General features: G+C 45.9%; 2 protein-coding genes across 7 annotated transcripts in view; both read left to right on the forward strand.

Annotated features, from left to right (window-relative positions):
* The first annotated feature begins 81 nt into the window (after window positions 1-81).
* Window positions 82-19,527, forward strand: part of KIAA0753 — a 50,026-nt gene continuing 30,580 nt past the window's right edge. Inside the window, exons 1-7 of one of the 6 annotated variants that reach the window (XM_084764089.1) lie at window positions 82-280; window positions 5,325-5,466; window positions 10,252-10,846; window positions 13,170-13,276; window positions 14,563-14,625; window positions 15,397-15,612; window positions 17,345-17,555. In XM_084764089.1, coding sequence (XP_084620215.1) covers window positions 5,374-5,466; window positions 10,252-10,846; window positions 13,170-13,276; window positions 14,563-14,625; window positions 15,397-15,612; window positions 17,345-17,555 — 1,285 coding nt within the window. In that variant the 5' untranslated portion in view covers window positions 82-280; window positions 5,325-5,373. Of the gene's footprint in view, window positions 281-4,162; window positions 4,259-5,320; window positions 5,467-10,251; window positions 10,847-13,169; window positions 13,277-14,562; window positions 14,626-15,396; window positions 15,613-17,344; window positions 17,556-19,527 lie in introns of those variants that run through there. The other 5 variants (XM_084764087.1, XM_084764086.1, XM_084764088.1 and 2 more) reach the window with 5 other exon arrangements.
* Window positions 280-3,510, forward strand: LOC311587374 (uncharacterized protein). Its single transcript, XM_084764091.1, has one exon. The coding sequence runs from the start codon at window positions 646-648 to the stop codon at window positions 3,505-3,507; it is 2,862 nt and encodes a 953-aa protein (XP_084620217.1). The 5' UTR covers window positions 280-645; the 3' UTR covers window positions 3,508-3,510.

Consider the following 19,527-nt stretch of genomic DNA (forward strand, 5'->3'; position numbering starts at 1 on the left):
AACTCGCTAGGACCGTCCATTTGGTCTGCTGAAGTTTCTTTTTGGCGCCAGCTCCCTACAGACATATAGACTTCTGACCTGGTCTGGTCCCCACCGTGGCCGCATGGACAATAACTGCAAAACCCGTCGCGGTTCACCACTTTGATTCTCATATGGCTCAGGAAGCGCAACGGCTCCCAAGCCACCCCGCGCCTGTTGCTATGGCGACTGGACGAGAGGCCGGAAGCGAGGCCTAGCTTGTGGTCGCCTGCCTGTCTCCTGGTCACCGCGCCCAGGCCAGGTGGGCTCGGGCGGGAGTTAGGGGAATTCTGGGAAGCTGCATTAGGTAGAGGGGACAAGTGAGAGGAGACCTTGTCCTCGGCTTGTCTTGCAGCTCCGCCCCTTCAATTACCTTTATATTTGTCAGACTTTAGGGGGGGCCGGGGCTGGGGGCGGCGTCCGGGACTGGGCGGGGGTACGGAGAGAGCTGGGAGACAGAAAGGCAGCGAGGGCCGGATCCGAGTGTTGTACTTGCGTGTGCTGGACACGCTGTCTAGGGGAACAGGTGCAAAGACAGCGTGCCCGAGGTTGCGTTGTGGAAAGGAGCTGCGGAGCCCGGCACGGGGGCCCTTGCCCTGGCTGTGCGGGTGTACGCTGGCTGCGAAGATGCCGGCTCGTTGTGTGGGGGCGGGCAGGTCGTGGCGGGGTGTTTGGTCCCCGTGGGCTAGGAGGTGGAATGTAAGGATGTTCCGAGGCTATGGAGTAAGGCGCCGAGCGAGGTCTTCAGTGCAGGGAGTGCGCTGTGCAAACGGAGGGAGGCTGGAGGATGGTAGGCGGCCTTGGGGGAGGACTACGGAGCCCGCAGTACCCACTGGGGTGAACAAGGCCTTTGGGATACCGGGGACTTCAGGTTCGGTTGAGGCAGCAGTGGCCACCAGGGCAGTGTGGGTGAACGGGGCTCTGGGAGAGCCCGAGGTGGTTGGACGTGCTGGGTCTGTGTGGGTGACTCGATCTGACAAGGAGGAGCCAGACGGTGAGAGTCCACCAAGCTGTGAGAGGAAAGGTCGTCCCAGAACACTTGGCCATGAGAGCATCCTGGAACTGTGGTTGAAGGTGCAGGCTATGAGGGTAGCTTCAGGATGTTGGGGAGGAAGCAGAGTGGAGCTCCATCCTGTTCCTGCGGGAGAGGGGCCAGTCGAAAAGGGTCTTCCCGGGCGAGCTTCCTGGTTAGAGACGAGCCAAGGTGGTGTCACAGGGCCTTGGGTGAGAGGACGTGCAAGGGCATTCCCCAGGGCCTCAGGACTGCCCTCTGCTAGGGAAATAGGGGCAGGTTGTGAGAGAGTCTCCATCTTATGTAGGCAGGGACAAGCTGGGAAGACACCTCCTGCTGTGGGTGGACCTGGGGTAGTGGAGAACATAGGCTGTGCTGCCATGGGCCCTTGGGAAAAGAGACAAACTATGGGGGTGCCTGAGGCCATAGGATGTTCTGAGGCCTTGAAAAGACCCATAGAGGGAGAAGTGAGGGAATGTGGGAGTACCCCAGGTCTGTGTTGCAGGGGGCATTCAGTGCAGGTTTCTGGAGCTCTGGAGGAAGAACCTGTATATGGGCATATGTTATGGGAAAGGGGGCAGATTGTAGGGGCTTCTGATGCCTTGATGGTACTTCCCAGGGCTATGGAAGATGAAACTACCCCCCAAGGGGGGCTGGGGTTGTGGCAAAGGAGAGAAGAGGTGGAAGATACAGGTTCTAGGGCCATGGCACAGCCTGTGGGAGTGTCTTGTGCTAGAGAAGACGGAGCTAGATGTGGAAATAACCCAGGGTCGTGGGGAGCTGCTCAGGCTGCAGGGCTGTCTGCCTCTGAGGAGCAGGAGACAGGTTCTCAAGGTGCCACGGGGCTGTGGGGGATAGAACAGGCAATGGGAGCACCCAGGGCTTTGGGGAGGGAGTCGGACGATGCACGTGTTCCAGGACGGTGGGGAACAGGACAGCTGCTGAGCATGCAGACTGGGGTGGTATCAGGAGACTGGGAAGAAGCCGGCTATGATGCTTCAGGCCTGTGGGAGAGGCAGCAGGCTCTGGGGCCTCCTCTGGCTGAGCCATTACCAGGACCAGCTGTGGAGGAGACACACTGTGGGAGTCTCCTAAGCCTGTGGGAAAGGGGGCAGATCATGAGGGAGCAAGAGGCTCAGGGGCCTGCAGCTTTAGGGTTACCTGGGGCTGTGGATCAGGATGCCAGTTGTGGGGTTCTTTCATGTCCATGTGGTAGGAGGCGGGCTGTGGAATTGATGGAGGCAGTTGTGAGGCCAAAGCTCAGGTGTGCCACAGGAGCACCCTCAGCTCTGGGTGTGCCTGCTGCCACCTTGTGGGTGTGTCAGGAAAGCAGCTCTACAGATGGTGTGAACCTGTCAGAAAGAACTCACATTGCCTCTGCGGGGCCCATGGCTCCTGAGGAATGTTCATCTATGGTAGAGGATGCTGAGTCTAGGGCCCTCCCAGGCTCATGGGGAAGGAGACCAGCTGTTGGGGTTCCCGTGGCTCCTCAGGTGCCTGGTTCTCTGGAGGTAGAGGCTGGCTCCAGAGGTTTCTCTGGCATGTCAGGAAGGAGACAGGCTGCAGGTATACCTGTGACTGCAGGGGTATCTCCAGCTGGTGTGGGCGTGGCTCCCTGGGCATCTAGTTCTGTGTGGGAGCACACTGGCTCTAGGAGTGCCTCAGACTCAGTGGGAGGCAGGCCACCGACATGCGTGTCCATGACTGTAGGGCTGCCTGAGTCCACAGTGGATGAGACACTCTGTGAGGGCTTAAAAAGACGACAGTGTGCCCCAGTGCCCGGGACGGCTGGAATTGCCACAACTGTGGGAGAGCCCTCAGCTTCTGGGCTCTGTGGGCCTCACCGGGTGGTAGACAGCAGCGGTGGAGAAAGCTCAGAGATATGGCAAAGAAGGCAAATGACCGAGGTGCCTGCTGTTTGCAGAGCCTCTGAGCTTGAGAGGGAAGCAGGCTCTGATAGTGTCTCTGATCCGTGGAGGAGAAACAGTGGGACAGTTTCTGAGGCAATGAGGGGGGCTTTGCATCAGGAGATGCTTACAGCTGTTGGGGTTCCTGTGGTCGGGTGTGTACCTGCTGCAGTGTGGGTGACTGGGTCCCCTGGAGAGGAAGCAAATGAAGGTGACTATGACATGACAGTGGCAAGGGGACAGTCCATGGAAGGAGTGAGTAGAGGGATCCTGAGGCTTGCAGGGAGGGGCCAGGCTGTGGGGGTGTCTTACACCCATGAGCTTGGTGCCAGGATGTGGGGCAGTCCAAGGCCTTCGGGGGAGGAAACAGCCTGTGAGACTATGCCCAGGGTACCTGCAGTGAGAGCAGCTGGGGCAGCAGCTTCAAGGGAGGAAGTGGGTCTTGGCCATTTCAGAGATGACCTGCAGGGGAGTGGCCAGAGAGTTGTGGAAGGAGTTCCCGAAGCTCGGGCGAGAGAGACTGATTTGGGAGAGAGGGAGGAGGGTGGGTTGAGAGGCACCTTCCAGTAGATGTATAGAAAGCAATTGGAAGATGCCCTGGGGTTCTGGGGGGAAAAGAGGTTGGGCAACCATTTGTCTTGGGCATAGGTGAAGGAAGTGGGATGTGTCGGGGCCTTATGATTCCTGGAGAGATACTTTGTGGTGCTGTCACAGGGAGACTTTTAGAAAGATGGGGAATGCATTACAAGGGGAGGCCTGTCCTAGGATTTTTTACAGCGGAATGGTGTGGGGTGGGTGTCCCTGGACTTGTGTGTGTGTGTGTGTGTATGTGCATGTGTGTGATTGGTGACCTGAGGTGTACAGCCCCAACTCTGCAGCTCGTTCTGTGGCTTCAGCTCCAGCCCTGTGATGTTGGCATTGCCTTACCCCTGTGCCTCCCATCTGCTCCTTGGATCCTGTCTCTGTAGCTTAGAAACAAGGGATCTTGTACAGCTGTCTTTGTGTTCCTGCAAATGCATCTGCCTTTAAGAGGATCCAGGCTGTAAACTTCAGATTTGCTTTAAAAATTTTTATGCTAGGTTTTTCCTCTTGACCTTGAATTTCCTGATTGATTTACTATAGGATTCTTTGAAAGAACAAATTCCCCAGTGTGTTTAAAACTTAGCATTTCTTGGGAAATTGCTTAATGCAACCATGTTGAGTCAATTGTTCACTGTGTTCAAAGTACTGATTGTGGGAAATAAAAAAGTAAGACAAGAAAGACCCTGAGTTCTCAAGGAGCCTGTCTAGCTGGGAAGCTGAGACTCAGGCCATGGAATAGGTAAGTGACTATGTGTGACAACGTGGTTAACCCCTGAGTGGCAGGGCTATTCAAGTATGTTAAAAATCTTCAGACTAGAGAGAAGGATGAGGGTGTGTCTCCTTACCGTTTCCTCGGTTCTTCAGCAACTGTGGACTCATTGTGAGTGTGTCCAGAGTGGGGGTAATGGGGGAGCTAACCTGCTCGGCTGGTTAGACCCTAGCTTTATTTAGACTCGCTCGGAATATCATCTGAGCTACCTAACAGAGGAATACATTTCATTAGGATTTATTCATGTACAGCATGTTTATGAAACTGATTACAAAACAATATTTTGTCATAACAACTAATTTCTTACTGTAGACCCTTGGGATTTAAAATGAAAATGGCCTGAGATTATCATTAAAATAGTGGCTCCCTTTTCTTTTGAAAATGAAAATTTCAAAAGTGGTTGCTTTTTATAAATGCAAGAAGTTATGGATATTATATTCCAGAGGGATTCTCTATCTCAGTTCCCAAATAATTGAGACAGAGACTTTTTATAATTATAAAAGCATTAAGGTACAATAAGTGGGCAGATATTAACTCGCTAAGCTATTTTGCTATTTCCCATCAATGCACCCCAAGTTACTTGCCATAATTGTTACTTCCTGGGGTGCTTCTGTTCCATCAGGCTGGCCTTCATGGCCACATGCTCATGGTCCATAATGCCCCATGGTGACCTCCTTCTCTGCCCACTGTCATGGTCCCTCTCTGACCCAGGTACCTAAGCTATACCTACTTCTCGTCTGTCCAGTTATAGGCTGCCAGAAACTTTATTTAACAAGTCAGAGAATATTGGCTAGCAATATTAACACAGCATCACTTGGTGTACATGAGCTGCAGTCATATCTTGGGGGCTAGTACTTTAGCATTTGGATGCATAGAACCAGACCAAACTCCAACACAAGACGTAGACCTCTTTCTAAGCAGGTACTGTGGGTTTACTCTGGAATGTTGCTATATATGCATAGGATTGTGGGGTGCTTAATCTGTTGTTTGAAGTTAGTTGCACTGTTTAATTTTAGACATGTTTCATTTAAGGAAGATTTGCCTGGTGACTAGGCTGTCACTGATGTTCTTGATTACCTGACGTGATGGGACCAAGCCAGCCAGCTTCTCCCTGTGTTCATCTGGCATCCAGTGTCCAGCGAGATGGGATGAGTGACCCCAGAAATCTTCAGACCCAGGTTGTTTTGCTGTTTTCCTTCAGATAAATATTACATAACATTTTAAAAAGATTTGTTTATTTATTATGTGTACAGTGTTCTGCCTGCACTCTAGAGCCAGACGAGGGAAACAGATCTCATTATAGATGGTTATGAGCCACCATGTGGTTGCTGGGAATTGAACTCAGGACCTTTGGAAGAACAGCCAGTGCTCTTAAGCTCTGAGCCATCTCTCCAGCCCTACAAAACATTTTAAATATAAAGAAAAGTTGAAAAATAAAAAGACATCGAACATTTTGAAGTCATTTTCTAGATTCAGCAGTTGTTAATAATTTGCCCCATTTTCTGTCTGCTCAACCATCTGTCTCTAAGGTTTGTGTATAAGCATTCCAAAAGAAGCTACAAATAGTGATACTTTCATTTAAATATTTCAGAACACTTTAAAAATGAGCTTTCTTACCTAGTTTTACTATTATCACACTTAAGAAAATAACTTAAAAACCTATGTGTCTATCTGTCTGAATGTATGTGCACATGTGTGTGCAAGGGTTCCTACAGAAGCCAGAAGAGGGCACTGGACCCCTCTAGGCCAGAGTGGGAAGCCTGATACTCTTATCCACAAGCAGCTGTTAAAGTGCTTCATGTGTCTGATGGTGGTAGTCCAAAGGACGTGTTTAAAGTTACAGGTTGAAGCTGGGCGCAGTGGCGCACACCTGTAATCCCAGCACTCGGGAGGCAGAGGCAGGTGGATCTCGGTGAGTTAGAGGCCAGCCAGGTCTACAAAGTGAGTCCAGGACAGTCAAGGCTACACAGAGAAACCCTGTCTCAGAAAAACAAAAAACAAAAAAAAAAGTGTTATAGATTAAATTTTATTTCCACTCTCATTTTTTAATGTGGTTGGTTTTGTTTATTGTTTTCTGTTGCTATTCCTTTCTAGGCTTTCTGTTGTCTCTATTGCGCCCCCCCCCCACCCCCGCCCCTCCCTGGTGTATGTGGAACATTGACCTGTATTCATGCCATTCCAGTGCAAACCTGTGCGAACAGGTATATTCCGGAAAGTGTTGTCCTCCCCCAGTTGTCCTTCTGTTCTTTCCGTCCTGTTCCCACTCCTACCCTATGGATAACTAATCTCATTAGCTCCCATTTCTCTTTGTCTTATTCCTTTTGCCCTAAGAACCAGATACTCACATGTATTCTTATGACACTTTTTTTTTCCTTAATATTGCAGCTATTCTTTCCAGCCTTGTTTTCCAAGAAATCTCCCCACGCCAATTCCTAGTGCTGTTTCTAGAGACATCCTCATGTCTAACATTTCTAACACTGTTCTGTGGCTGTCCCAAAGTTTATTCCATGACCAACCCTATATGGACCTGTTGGTTCATTTCAGTAATTGGCAATTTTAAACCATATACTAGAAAGTGAGCCTTTATATAGGTGTACAGTTGGAAGTGAATCTGCATAGTATCCCAGAAACGATATTGGACTGCTGAGTCAGAAGTAGCTGAATATTGCCAAGTTACCCCCAGAAAGCAGTGTGCCTGTGCCCATTACACATTCATATTCTCTCCCCTCTCTTCCCACTTTCTCTCTCTCTCTCTTCTCTCTTCCTCTTCCCATGTTCTTTCTTTCATCTCTTCTGTCTTTCCCATTTCCTGTGTTTAAGAAAAAAAAATGTGTGTGTGCCTATGTAGATTTATGTGCATTATTCTATGATAATATATTTCCTCATAATCTTACCAAAGGCACGAAGTGCTATACTCTTTTATCTTGTGGAATTTCACAATTTTTTATATTGATGACCATTTTTTAAAGATTTAAGAATGTTTAATTATATGAATGTACGCAGGCATATGGATATGTGCACATGGTAGGTGTCTGTCGAGGTCCACAAGCTTAGAATCCCCTGGAACTGGAGTTACAGGCAGTTGTGACCTGCCACCTAATGTGGGTGCTGGGACCGGATTCAGGGTCCTCTGCAAGAACACTAAGCACACTTGACTGCTGAGCCATCTCTCCAGCCCACTGTGGGTTGTTTGTTTGTTTGTTTGTTTTTTAACCTCAGTTGTTGGGGACACCGAGGTCCTTGTACTCCCATTGGAGCCCTAAGAGAACCAGAAGTGTCCATCACACGGGGTGTCTCTGCAATGGAGAAGATAAAATCGACACCTGCATCCCACCCAGAAGGCTGAGAGTGGATTTTGTTAACAGCCTGCTGACCTGTTTGCTATATGTGGAGGCAGACTTCACCCAAATTCCCCAGAATGGTTATTCCACACTATTCCCTCCCTAGACCACTACCCATCCTTAGGGGAGATGCATAGCAGGCTATTTGAACCCATTGTGAACCCCAAGATTGTGAATTTTAAAAACCTGTTTCTAGTTGTGGAATGGCTCAGCCCTAGCATACACCTTTAATCCAAGCACTTTCTGTAAAGGGATTAAATAAAGTTAACCTGCTAGCTCGGGGAGGCAGAGAAAGCACCCAGCTGACCTTCCTACTCAGCTGACATCCCAGAGGAAAAAGCCAAAAGCCAAAAACTCCTCCTTCTCCATGTTGTATTAAATACCCTTCAACTCAAAGATCCTCCTTTCTGCTTAATTCCTGTCAGCTGGTTACTTGCTTCAGCTCTTGACCTAGGGTTGACTTTATTTAGCTCTTGGATTAAAGGTGTGTGTTAGCGCTGAGCCATTCCACAGGTAGAAACGGGATTTTACAGTTTCCAATCTTGGGGTTCACAATGGGATCAGATATCCTGCAACAGAGATGCCACATGTACTTTTAGCTGTAGAACCCTCATGGTCACACTTGCTTAGTAAAAGAGTTTCTATATAGTCACACCTTAAGCTTTATTGTGCACTTGGAATTGGACTGATTGCTGCCTGGAAACCTTTCCCCAAATTGTACTATGTTTTAAATATGTTGACAATGAACCACCACCTGGCATTAGACTCCCCGAAGTCCGATCCAGGTTGAGGAAGTCATTCTGCATTGGGTTTTCATTCTTATCTCTTCATGCTGCAGGGGACCCCCCGCCCCCCGCAACCCCCAGTTAACACAACACACATTTGGAGTCCTTTGTATTTGCAAATAATATTTTCTTCCAGTTTTTCAGCTCTTGCTTTTTATTTATTTGTTTGTTTGTTTGTTTTTGTTTTGTTTTTTGAGACAAGGTCTCTCTATGTAGCCTTGGCTGTCCTGGAGTTCACTATGTAGACCAGGCCAGAACTCACAGAGATCCCTGCCTCTGCTTCCCCCTGGCATATAGGTGTGCACTACTAATGCTTGGCTTATTGGGGCTTTTATTTGTGTGCTTGTGTATTTGTTGGTTCTTAACCAGGGAGAAATATTTCAAAGAAATTTCATCTATTTATTTATTGAATTATTTTTTCTAAGATAGGGTTTCTCTGTGTAGTCCTGGCTGTCATGGAACCAGGCTGACCTTGAACTCAGAGACCCACCTGCCTCTGCCTCCCAAGTGCTGGGATTAAATAGTGCACCACCACTGTACGCCTAAGAATTCCTTTTAATGTAGTCACGTTTATCAGTCATGTATCGTTTCACTCTCCATCGTGTCAGAGATACTTTTATTACACATGAATTTTGAATCATAGGTCACAGAAGCTTTTCCCGTGTTCACATTAAAGAGGAGTTCATCAGCTCACCCCCTTCCAGCGTGTGTATTAGATTCTTAGGATATTGAATTATGTTTAGAGGAAAGGCTTTCTCCAGATAGGGTACAGATTTCACTTACCGGTCTTTTTCATCTCTGCACCTTTCAGGTGTTGTTGTTGTTGTTTTATTTTTTTCCTGCTCCTTTGTTACCCACCTCCCCCACAGAAGTTCCTGAAGTTTTATTGTCTCTGTGTTACTTGACCACACTTACTGTGAGTGCTGGGGAGATCTCCCAATTACGGTATTCTGAGATTGGGGCCACTGGATTCAGTGACATGGACTCCCTTACTTTCATTTAGTAGTTAGGCCCTTTGAAGTCTGAATAATTTATTTCCCTTGATCTGATAATCCTAGAGCACATTACTTAACCTAAGAAAATAATGTAAGGGCGGAAAAACAAAACAAGATCTTAAACACACACCTGTACCCATTAGTAGAAAAACTAGAACAATCTAACTGTTCAATACAATTGTAGCTTAGGCTAAAAGGCTGCTTTTTGAAGATTAGAAAACGTAACCGTGAAAGTAGTTCTTTAAAAGCACCAGGAATGTGGAAGCATGTTTGTTTAAATGTAGAGCACCATAAGGCTGTCTGGTATGATGAAATCTGGTAGGAACTTAACTCTTCTACGTCTGGGTAACTGGACTGTTTAGAGCACAGTGCTTATGTGGGTACAGGGTAAAACATAATGACCAGATGAAAATCTCCGAAGACCTGGGGATGGCATGCAGGGCTTGGGCTGCTGTGAGGTATGTGCTGATGTGGGAGGCTCTGATCCAGGGTCTCTGTGTCCTGCTCGATTTTGACATTCTCAAACAGAACGGATCTATATCTGAGAGTTGAGGAACTTACTGGCTGTTGCGTGAAGCTTTCTAAGTAGCCTTTATAGGGGGCCCCTGGCACTCTGCCACCGGGTGGAAGGCTGTTGCGGCAGGACTGGGTGACTTAGTGCAGAACCTTGTCGTGATGTGTGCAGGTGTCTGGTTCTATGGCCACTCCAGAAAAATACTTCTTCCTGCAAACAGTCTCCTGGGTGACATATTAGGCAGTGGAGAGAGTATGTCTGTGTGTGTGTCAGCTATGCAATGTTATTTTTCTAACGTGAGCTTACTTTTGTTTATTTCTTGAACCAGCTGCAGTTTAATAGGAATGTGCCTACACATCCCAGCAATTTGGCAGTCCGATACTCTTGCCCACATGCGATTAAAATTGAAAAACTGAAACACCCATACAATGAGTTGTATCATTGTAAAGACTTGGATTTTAGAGCTGGAAATGACTTGAGCAGTTCTGTCTCATTTTCTGTCATATCAGAAGAAAGGCTTAGCTATGCTGTCCACCTTGCCAAAAGAGATGTAAAACGAAGACAGTTTGAAGAACACATGAAAGATCATCTCAGAAGTCAGCCCCATAGCTCTCACAAATGTGTACACACCAAGGTGGAAAGGAAGGACTCAAAGAGTCAGAGTGTCTGTCATTGCAGCCACCAGCCGTCCAAAGTAAGCATTTCCAGTTCAGGCGCCAAGGTGTATGTGTACGCACCGCATCCAGGACAGTCAGATCTTACTGTGCCAAATTCACCACCTACCCACGATCCAGGACTTCAGCCACAACCCAGGATAGAGGAGCACAAAAACCTGTGGGAACAGAAAGGCCTGCTAGAAGTTCAGCGACTCCGAAAGGAACTGAGCAGTTGTATCCATAAAATAGAAGCAGTAACTAAAAAAGGTGAGAACCACTCAGTTCCTCATGTGATGAGATGCCATGGTGTGGGATGCTTCATATGCAGTCGCTTGGGGCGCCCTTCCCTCAACGCACACTATTGAGTTCTGCCTCCATTGAGCTGATTGGTTGAGTAGAGCTTAGCAACCACTACAAGAGAGTTGGGCTTGGGGTCTGGCCTAGGTCTCCTTTCTTTGATGAATTTGCTCTGCCCACACCCCTGTGTGTGGGTTGCCTGATCTTACATCTAACTTCTGCATCCTGTGATACTTGCTTTGGCAATACAGAAGTGCTTCTCACAAAATTATTTTCAATTTGCTTTAAAAGACTGTAGTATTGTAGGTAAGCCCACTTTATATCTGACCACAGGATAGAAGGGAAGAAATATAATCATCATATACCAGTTTCACAGTACTTAGTAATCTTGTGGACCTAGCATTTCCTCGGGAACTAATAGATTCAAGAATGGAGAGCAGGGTTACTATAGTCAATAAGCAGGACATCAAGCCTAGCTCTTAGACAGCGGAGCATGAAAAGTTGTGTAGCAAACAGAGCTATTGGGCTAGGATAGTACGTAGTTTAAAATTATATTTTGCTTTTAAAGCTTAATTAAAAGATAGACATATACATATATGCATGTTAGAAAAAATATATAAATCCCTTATCATGTACCTGTTGGCTGACACAAGATAAAACTACACACAGAGGATGTGGCTGGATAGGAGATAGGAAGACTTGCACACACGCATGCGGGGACACACACACACACACACACACACACACACACACACACACACACACACACACACATACACACACAGAGCCAGAATGTGTCTCCTGTCAGTCTTCCTAACGAGCATATCGTACAATGCCTGAGCATCATACGTGGTTCAGAACGTCTCCACAGAACACCCCAGAAGCATTGTGGTTTATTTCTAATGATATCCCTTGCTGTCAGTCTGTGGCATGATGCTGCCACTTGCTTTAGGTAGAAGCCAAGCTCCCAGGAACAAAGTTCTCAGGTCTGCTGTGGTGATCTGGTCTGAGACCAGGACTTTGAGAACTGAGCTTTGGAAGCCCTGCAAGAAGGCTGATCTGGCTTCCTTTGTTTACTTGAATATCTCAGTGGGTCACCAGCACTTGGTAACTGTAACAGAATTGTCCTGACAAGGCAAAGGACTAGAAGACATGTGATACATAGTTTCCGTTTCTGTGCTCAGAAGCCTGCTTCCCACTCCAGCTGGTTGCATTAGAATCACCTTCAGGGTGAAGAGTTAAAACCCCTGCCTAAGGCCAGCCTGGTCTACAAAGTGAGTCCAGAACAGCCAAGGTTACATAGAGAAACCCCGTCTTGAAAACAAAACAAAACAAAACAAAACCCTGCCTAAACCAGTCCTGTTTCTGTTCTCACAGGTATGTGAACTTGGATTTCACCCCACTATGTATCCCAAAGAGAGCAGTAGTTTGCCCTAGAGGCTCCCATATGACTTCTACCTGGATTTGTACTTCTGGCTTCAAAGTTTTGCCTTTTTAAAGCGGCCTAATTGCCTTTTTGTTCTTGTTTGTTTTTGTTTGTTTGTTTTTGTTTTTGTTTTTCATCTGGTGCTGGGACTTAACCCACATGTACTTGGCAAGTGCTATACTGCCAAGCTGCATTTCAGCCCACCTCTCTCATGTGAAACAATTAATGAGAAAATCAAACTCAGAATATACTTACAAGAGCAAAGTACCACTTTGATCAAACTTCTCTGCTAAGAGTTTTGTAAAAGAAATTCTGTAAATATATTTGGAAACAATAGTCTAGAATAAATGGCTAGATTGGCTCTCCTCTAGGTAGTCTTCCAGAAATGGTCTGAGCTAATATTTAAAAAATTGTGGAGAGCCTGTGTGTATAAGGGTGTGCTTCTTGACACATAGGTGAAGGCTTAGACACTCAAATGATTTTTAGCAACTCTATTTTAATGTGCTAGAGAAAGAATTTACCATGATCTCATTTAACATGAAAATAGTCCAGTAAAGATTTTTGTTAATAAGAGGAAGCATTGTGAATTTTGGCTCAATATAAAAGAGTTTTGAGACAGTGAAGTTGCAGTCCAGTGGGATTTGTTTCAGTGACTTCTGGTGCATAGGAGAGCTTGCTAGCCTCCCCCTGTGCCGTCTGTCCCTGAGTGCATACACAGGGCACTCACGCAGTCCTAGCCTCGGCTGTTAAATCCACTAAGCCAGCCTTTTCATTTCCTTAGTGAGACTTGAGATCTTCAGTTATTACTCCATTAAGTACTTAGCATCTCTGTGTGTGGTTTTTAACTTATGTGGGGAATGCTTTCAGATAGACTGGAAGAAGCTTTGGATCCAGATGAAGAGCGTCGAATCCGAGTCAGGAGGCAGGAGCAAGCCGTGCGCTGTGCCCGCATGCTCTACGTTCTTCAGCAACAGGTGTGGAAAAGCAGGTGGCCTGCATGTGGGTCTCTTAGGGACTTGCAGTTTTCTGTCTGTCACAGAAAGATGAGCACAAAGGGCCCTATATAAATGCTAGTGAATTTTCAGGCTTAATTTCCTAAACTAACATACTGGTAATTCATAAGTCTTTGACAAAAAGGTGTGTGTGTGTGTGTGTGTATGTGTGTGTGTGTGTGTGTGTGTGATGTGCATATGACCAGGCTCCTTAAACTATTGTTTTTTACTTTGGGGGCAGAGTCGATTGAATCTATTAAAAGACATTTTTCCTTCTGAAAAGAATGCTTGTACGTATGAGCCTGAGTCTTGAAGGGACTCACTCATTTGTCTTTAGTTTATTACATGTGTTATTCTTTATTTCATGGTAGAGAATGAAGACTATTGTCTTTCAAGGAACATTTGATGGTTGATAAATAGGCATTTGCATTGGATTTTGTTTGTGTATATGTAATGGATTTCTTAAAAAGATTGCTTTAAAATCATTTCTGGTCACTGAAGTTACTGTTGGTTTTTATTGCTTGAACCAAAAGCTATACTTCATTTGTTTAAAAGCAAATGCCATAGTTACATTTTCTTACGCATTCTTTTTGAATCCTGTGTTGGTTCTTATTCTACACGGTAGCCCCAGAGACCATGCTAGGCACGTGCTGCACAACAGGCTACATTTGTTTCCACCTGAGATTGTTCTGGATCATGAGTCTACCATGTCAGATCTTCCCTTAAAGACGTTAGTGGTGCCTGGTAACACACACGTTCTCTCTGTCTCTCTATCTCTCTGTCTCTGTCTGTCTGTCTGTCTGTGTGTCTGTCTGTCTGTCTGTGTGTGTGTGTGTGCGCGCGTGTGTGCGTGTGCATGTGCGTGCGTGTGAGATGTGAAAGGGTCTTACTGTGTAGCCTTGGCTGCCCTAGAACTCAGATAACCGTGGTTTCTGCCTCCCAGGGTTGGGATCCACGATATGTGTCAGTACAGCCAGGAGAAAGCAAACTCTTCAGTGTGGGTCTTGGGTCTTAGTGAGCTGCCCTTCTGTCTGCCTCTCATGTGCACTTCTTCTTACACTGGGACCTGGGCATAGCTTTAGTAATCATTTTGAACTGGAAACCAGTCGGTGTCTGGGGGGTGCTGGGGAGTGAATGAGAAGCCTTTTCTCATTTTTGAGTGACTTGAGTTCATAAGGATTATGTTTAGACAAAACAGGGTCTGTTTTTCTATAAGAAAGATCAATAGACAGGCATAAAAATTTCATTTTTCTCTTTTCATAAAACAGGTAAAAGAGATCCAGGAAGAATTGGATAAATTAAGTCCACAAAAAACTAAACACACTAAGAAGGTATGTTATAATTCTGATGAATGCTTATTAACAGAGCATTTTGTAGTGTTTTGTCAGTGTTTATGTACACTTGTTGGGGACTAAGCTGCTAAATGTTCTGAATGTGTATATGCCTTCCAAGGAAAAGGATCTAAAACAGATTGTTGTATGGTCACTGCTGGTATACAGACAGGTCGCTGTACAGTCGCTCCTGGTATACGGACAGGTCGCTGTACAGTCGCTCCTGGTATACGGACAGGTCGCTGTACAGTCGCTCCTGGTATACAGACAGGTCACTGTACAGTCCTGGTATACAGACAGGTCACTGTACAGTCGCTCCTGGTATACGGACAGGTCGCTGTACAGTCGCTCCTGGTATACGGACAGGTTGCTGTACGGTCGCTTCTGGTATACAGACAGTTCGCTGTACAGTTGCTCCTGGTATACGGACAGGTCGCTGTACGGTCGCTCCTGGTATATGGACAGGTCGCTGTACGGTCGCTCCTGGTATACGGACAGGTCGCTGTACGGTTGCTCCTGGTATATGGACAGGTCGCTGTACGGTCGCTCCTGGTATACGGACAGGTCACTGTATGGTCACTCCAGGTATTCAAACAATAGGAAAGAGAAGAACCTGTTTCTAGAAAATTTGAGATTTTATAATTCTCTTGTATGTGAAAAAGGTTTTACAACAGGGAGCACTTTGTATAGTAGACTCCAGATAGTCTTAAAGGTTGCTGTGGTGTTAGGAAGTCAGAGCCTAAAGTCACCCTTGCTTCTGTTTGTTGCCAGTCATGGGCGATGTCTAGGCTGGCAGCCGCTCATCGAGGAGCCATCCGGGCCTTACAAGTGTTTGTCACTCAGTTTACTGACCGAGGGGAGCACCCAGTTCCTGCTCGGTGTAGGGAACTGGGCAGCCTTATTCGTCAGCTTTCACTGTGCTCTGTCAAGCTGGATGCTGACCCTTCCATGCCAGATGTGGTCATAGACATCTTGCAGCAAATCGAGGTATGAAATGAACTCCAGTTTTTGTTAAAAGGGTGTTGTTTCCAGACAGGGGAAAGACTGAGTCTAGTTCTAGGCAGTGCGAATACAAGACAAAGCTGCTGCCTGGTAACTCGGTACTTTGCAGAGAATATTAGTTTACATTTTTATTGTTTTACACTCCAGTCTGTATTACATTTCTCTTCTCCAAGTGTGAACCATAAGAGATGTCAAATAACGCATACTGTGGCACACATGCCCATAATCATCTATACACACAATAATAAATGAATAAAAAGAAAAGGGAAGGAAAATGGCAAAGAATTCTCAGATTAGAGTTTAATGTAGTTGAACTAGATAGGTTCTAGAAAGGAAACACTTAGCATGCATGCAAGCAGGAACCTCAGATCTTGGGATGACTGGGAACATCTGGCATCCACATGTGCTAGTCAGGAAACATCTGGCATCCCACATGTTCTAGTCAGGAGTGGGCAGTGCTCTTAGTTCTCACTCGTCACAGAGACAACATTAGCAGTGAGCTTTGGCTTTATAGTTTCATAAGTTTGCAGAGTCCTGCAATACAATGTAGCCTTTAATCTTTGCAAAAATAAATCTGTTACTACTAATTTGTATTGTGCTATGTTTTAAAGCAAAAGTCAGATCTCTTGAGAGCTGGAACTGATTAGCCACCTTTGTCATTGCTACACATTTTCAAACATAAATAGGAAAAGATGACCCTGTATTAGTAAGCTGTTGGCCCTCAAGGAAGAATGGCGTAGTCAGGAGACCTCAGGACGGAAAGGCGTGACTGGCTGCCACTTACTAGCTCTGGTGATCGTGGATGCCTGGTCTGCTTTTGCAGTCCTGTTGTCTAGCAAACGTCCGTTGCTAACGTTGGCTACATCTGTGTAGACAGAGCTCACTATCAGAGTGTGAGTGTCAAGTGCAGCTCTCAGGACTTTTGACAGCATATCCCATCATGCCATTCATGCTCTTTCAGCTTACCTGCAAGAAACATTTGCTGGACAAAGTAATTTTGTCTGGAGGCCCTATCTTCCAAATCCTATAAAGGATCTCAAGAGATTGCCCCGTACCCTGAGCGAGAGCACCTTTAACAATGCATCGGGTTTATAATGTAGTTTTGACAGTGTTCAGTAATGTGGGAAGTTAAATTCATGTTGACTCCTTTCCTGACTTACTGTCTTATTCCCGTGTGACCCTGTGAACTCAGCCTCCCTGACCAGTGTACTGACCGCTGCTGCCTGGTCCTGAGAGCTTGCGTGTGGCTTAGAGAATGGAGCCCTCCTGCTGTTACTGCCTTAGCAAACAGCCGCTGGACCCACTAAGGTCCATTAGCTTATGAAAATGTATATTTAGTATAATGTGTTACTCACATAAAATACTACTCGTGAGGTTCTGTTGAAAATTAACAACCTGTTAAAGCACATATGGCTATGTTCTGAAGACTGTGGTAAATTTCCAAAATGACGATTCTGAATTTTAAGGTTAGGGTACCTCTTAGAATTGGTCATGCTCGTAATATCTTTACTGTTGATTTTAACAAGCTCAACTAGTAAAAGAACTTGTGGAAGTTATTTTTATTAATTAATCACATGTTATAAATAATACCAATTTTAAGTTAACCACTAGAGCTAGCCGTTTAATGGCATGCCTCTTGGAAGGTATTATTTTTAGTATTGTGACTAAAGTCACTCTAGTGGGATAAACTGAGAGAATAACAACCATTTCATGGCAGGCCTTGGAGTCTCTCCTGGAAAAGAAACTGTCACCTAAAAAGGTAAAGAAATGTTTCACAGAAATTCGGAGCAGATTTCCTAATGGTAGCCAAAGGATCCTGGAGAGGTGGCCAGCTGTGCTGTCTAAGAGTGAGAGGAGACCCTTGGTCACAAAGGAGACATTTCCACAGGAAACCAGCCGACCCTCTGTGGCAAAGCGGCTTCTTGCTGGTATGTGTCTCATAGTGTTACTGTGTGATATTTTACTCTGTGAAAATGGCTGCAATAGTAACTGCACCACACCGGGAAGTCAGTATTTGTGGCCTTGTCCCTCGGGTCCGGAAGTAGCAGCAAGCATTTGCCCAAGGACTGGAGCCTGGAATATGCTTCTCCAGAAGGCAGTGAGCAAGTCACATCCCTTTGCTCTATCGTGGTGCTAAGGAGACTGTGTCGTCCTGGGGTGTGGATACACACATGTGCAGGCCTCTTTTCTGTACCTCAGTCCAGTGTTAGAGCTTTCTGTGTGTAGAGTTATAAGTTCCTTGCCACATGTATTTCTAGTTTTCTGTTTTATAGTTTTATTGCTGTTGTGAATGAAATTTTTTATTAATTATGAAATTGGTTATTGCCACTTAAAGGAAGCTGCTGGGTTTGTGCATTGGCCTCAAATCTGGGATTGTCTTGAGGTCTATTCTTAGCTGCTCACAGTTTCATTGGGCTCACAGTTGACAACTTCTGAAACCAGAGAGCTCTTCTTATTTTAGTGTTAACGATCCAGCCTTTGCACACCCAGGCAGACTTAGCACCACTGAGCCACACAGCCAGATGGAGGGCATACCCCCAACCCCTGAATAGAGCCATCCTGCCTATGTTGCTTGGTAGCCAGGCCAGCCTATAGCTGAGGCTGACCTGGAACTTTGCAAACTTCGTGTCTTAGTTTCTGGGTGCTGGGATTACAGGTATGAGCCACAATATCCTGCTAAGGGATGTGTCTGGTAACTGATTATAACAGTTACAATTTTTAATAATTTAAAATTTCTAAGGACAGTGATATGTATTATAAACTGATGTTTTAGATTTGATGAAATAAAGGGTTTTGTTGCTTGATTTTCTTGGGTTTTTGTTGTTGTTGTTTTGTTTTGTTTTTGGTCATTGTCTAGATAGATGAAATAATCTATAAACATTTATGGTTAAAACCAGTGAACTAATTTTCCTTTCTTAAAAAAGGTTCTGTTTCATTTACAATTATAATTAGAGAGAAGGGGTGTGGTGGGGTGATAGGTATATCTATGGGTGTTAGAGCCCAGCTTTGAGGGATCCATGCTCCCCATGGGGTGATAGGTATCTATGGGTGTTAGAGCCCAGCTTTGAGGGATCCATGTTCCCCATGGGGTGATAGGTATCTATGGGTGTTAGAGCCCAGCTTTGAGGGATCCATGCTCCCCATGGGGTGATAGGTATCTATGGGTGTTAGAGCCCAGCTTTGAGGGATCCATGTTCCCCATGGGGTGATAGGTATCTATGGGTGTTAGAGCCCAGCTTTGAGGGATCAATGCTCCCCATGGGGTGATAGGTATCTATGGGTGTTAGAGCCCAGCTTTGAGGGATCCATGCTCCCCATGGGGTGATAGGTATATCTATGGGTGTGAGAGCCCAGCTTTGAGGGATCCATGCTCCCCATGCACCATGGGTTCCAAGGATTGAACTCAAGTTGTCAGTGCTTAGTAAGCCCCTCCTAGCCTCTGAGCCATCTTTCTGGCCCTAATCCTCATTAGATAGAGAAGTGTATAAAGAAAGTGTCAGCTCACTGCTGAGCTAAAACCAGAAAAGAGAACTCCACGTACATTATGAACTGTTTGCACTGAGACTAGAGGGCCTGCACCTGGGAAATGCCCTGTGTCCTCCTCCCTCTCACCTGGCTTCCTGTATGTATTTAATTCTTAAAAAATATTTTATTTTGTTTTTAATTACATGTGTGTAGTACCCATAGAGGACAGAAATGGGCTGTGGATTCCCTGGGCTGGAGTTAGAGACAGTTGTGAGTGGCCTGGCATGGTGCTGAGGTGGGCATATGTTCTTAACTTCTGAGCAATCTCCGGCATAGAAGTTAACTTTACCCCCCTTAGGCAGAGTCTCATTTTATAGACAAGGCTGATCTTGAACTGACAGAGATCCGCCTGCCTGTTGTAGAGCTCTGTGTCTC

Source organism: Acomys minous (assembly GCF_964271855.1).
Source record: "Acomys minous genome assembly, chromosome: 16".
NCBI classification, from domain to species: Eukaryota; Metazoa; Chordata; class Mammalia; order Rodentia; family Muridae; genus Acomys; species Acomys minous.

Coding starts and splice junctions, on each gene's coding strand:
- LOC311587374 (XM_084764091.1), top strand. CDS start 646: ATGCCGGCTCGTTGTGTGGGGGCGGGCAGGTCGTGGCGGGGTGTTTGG.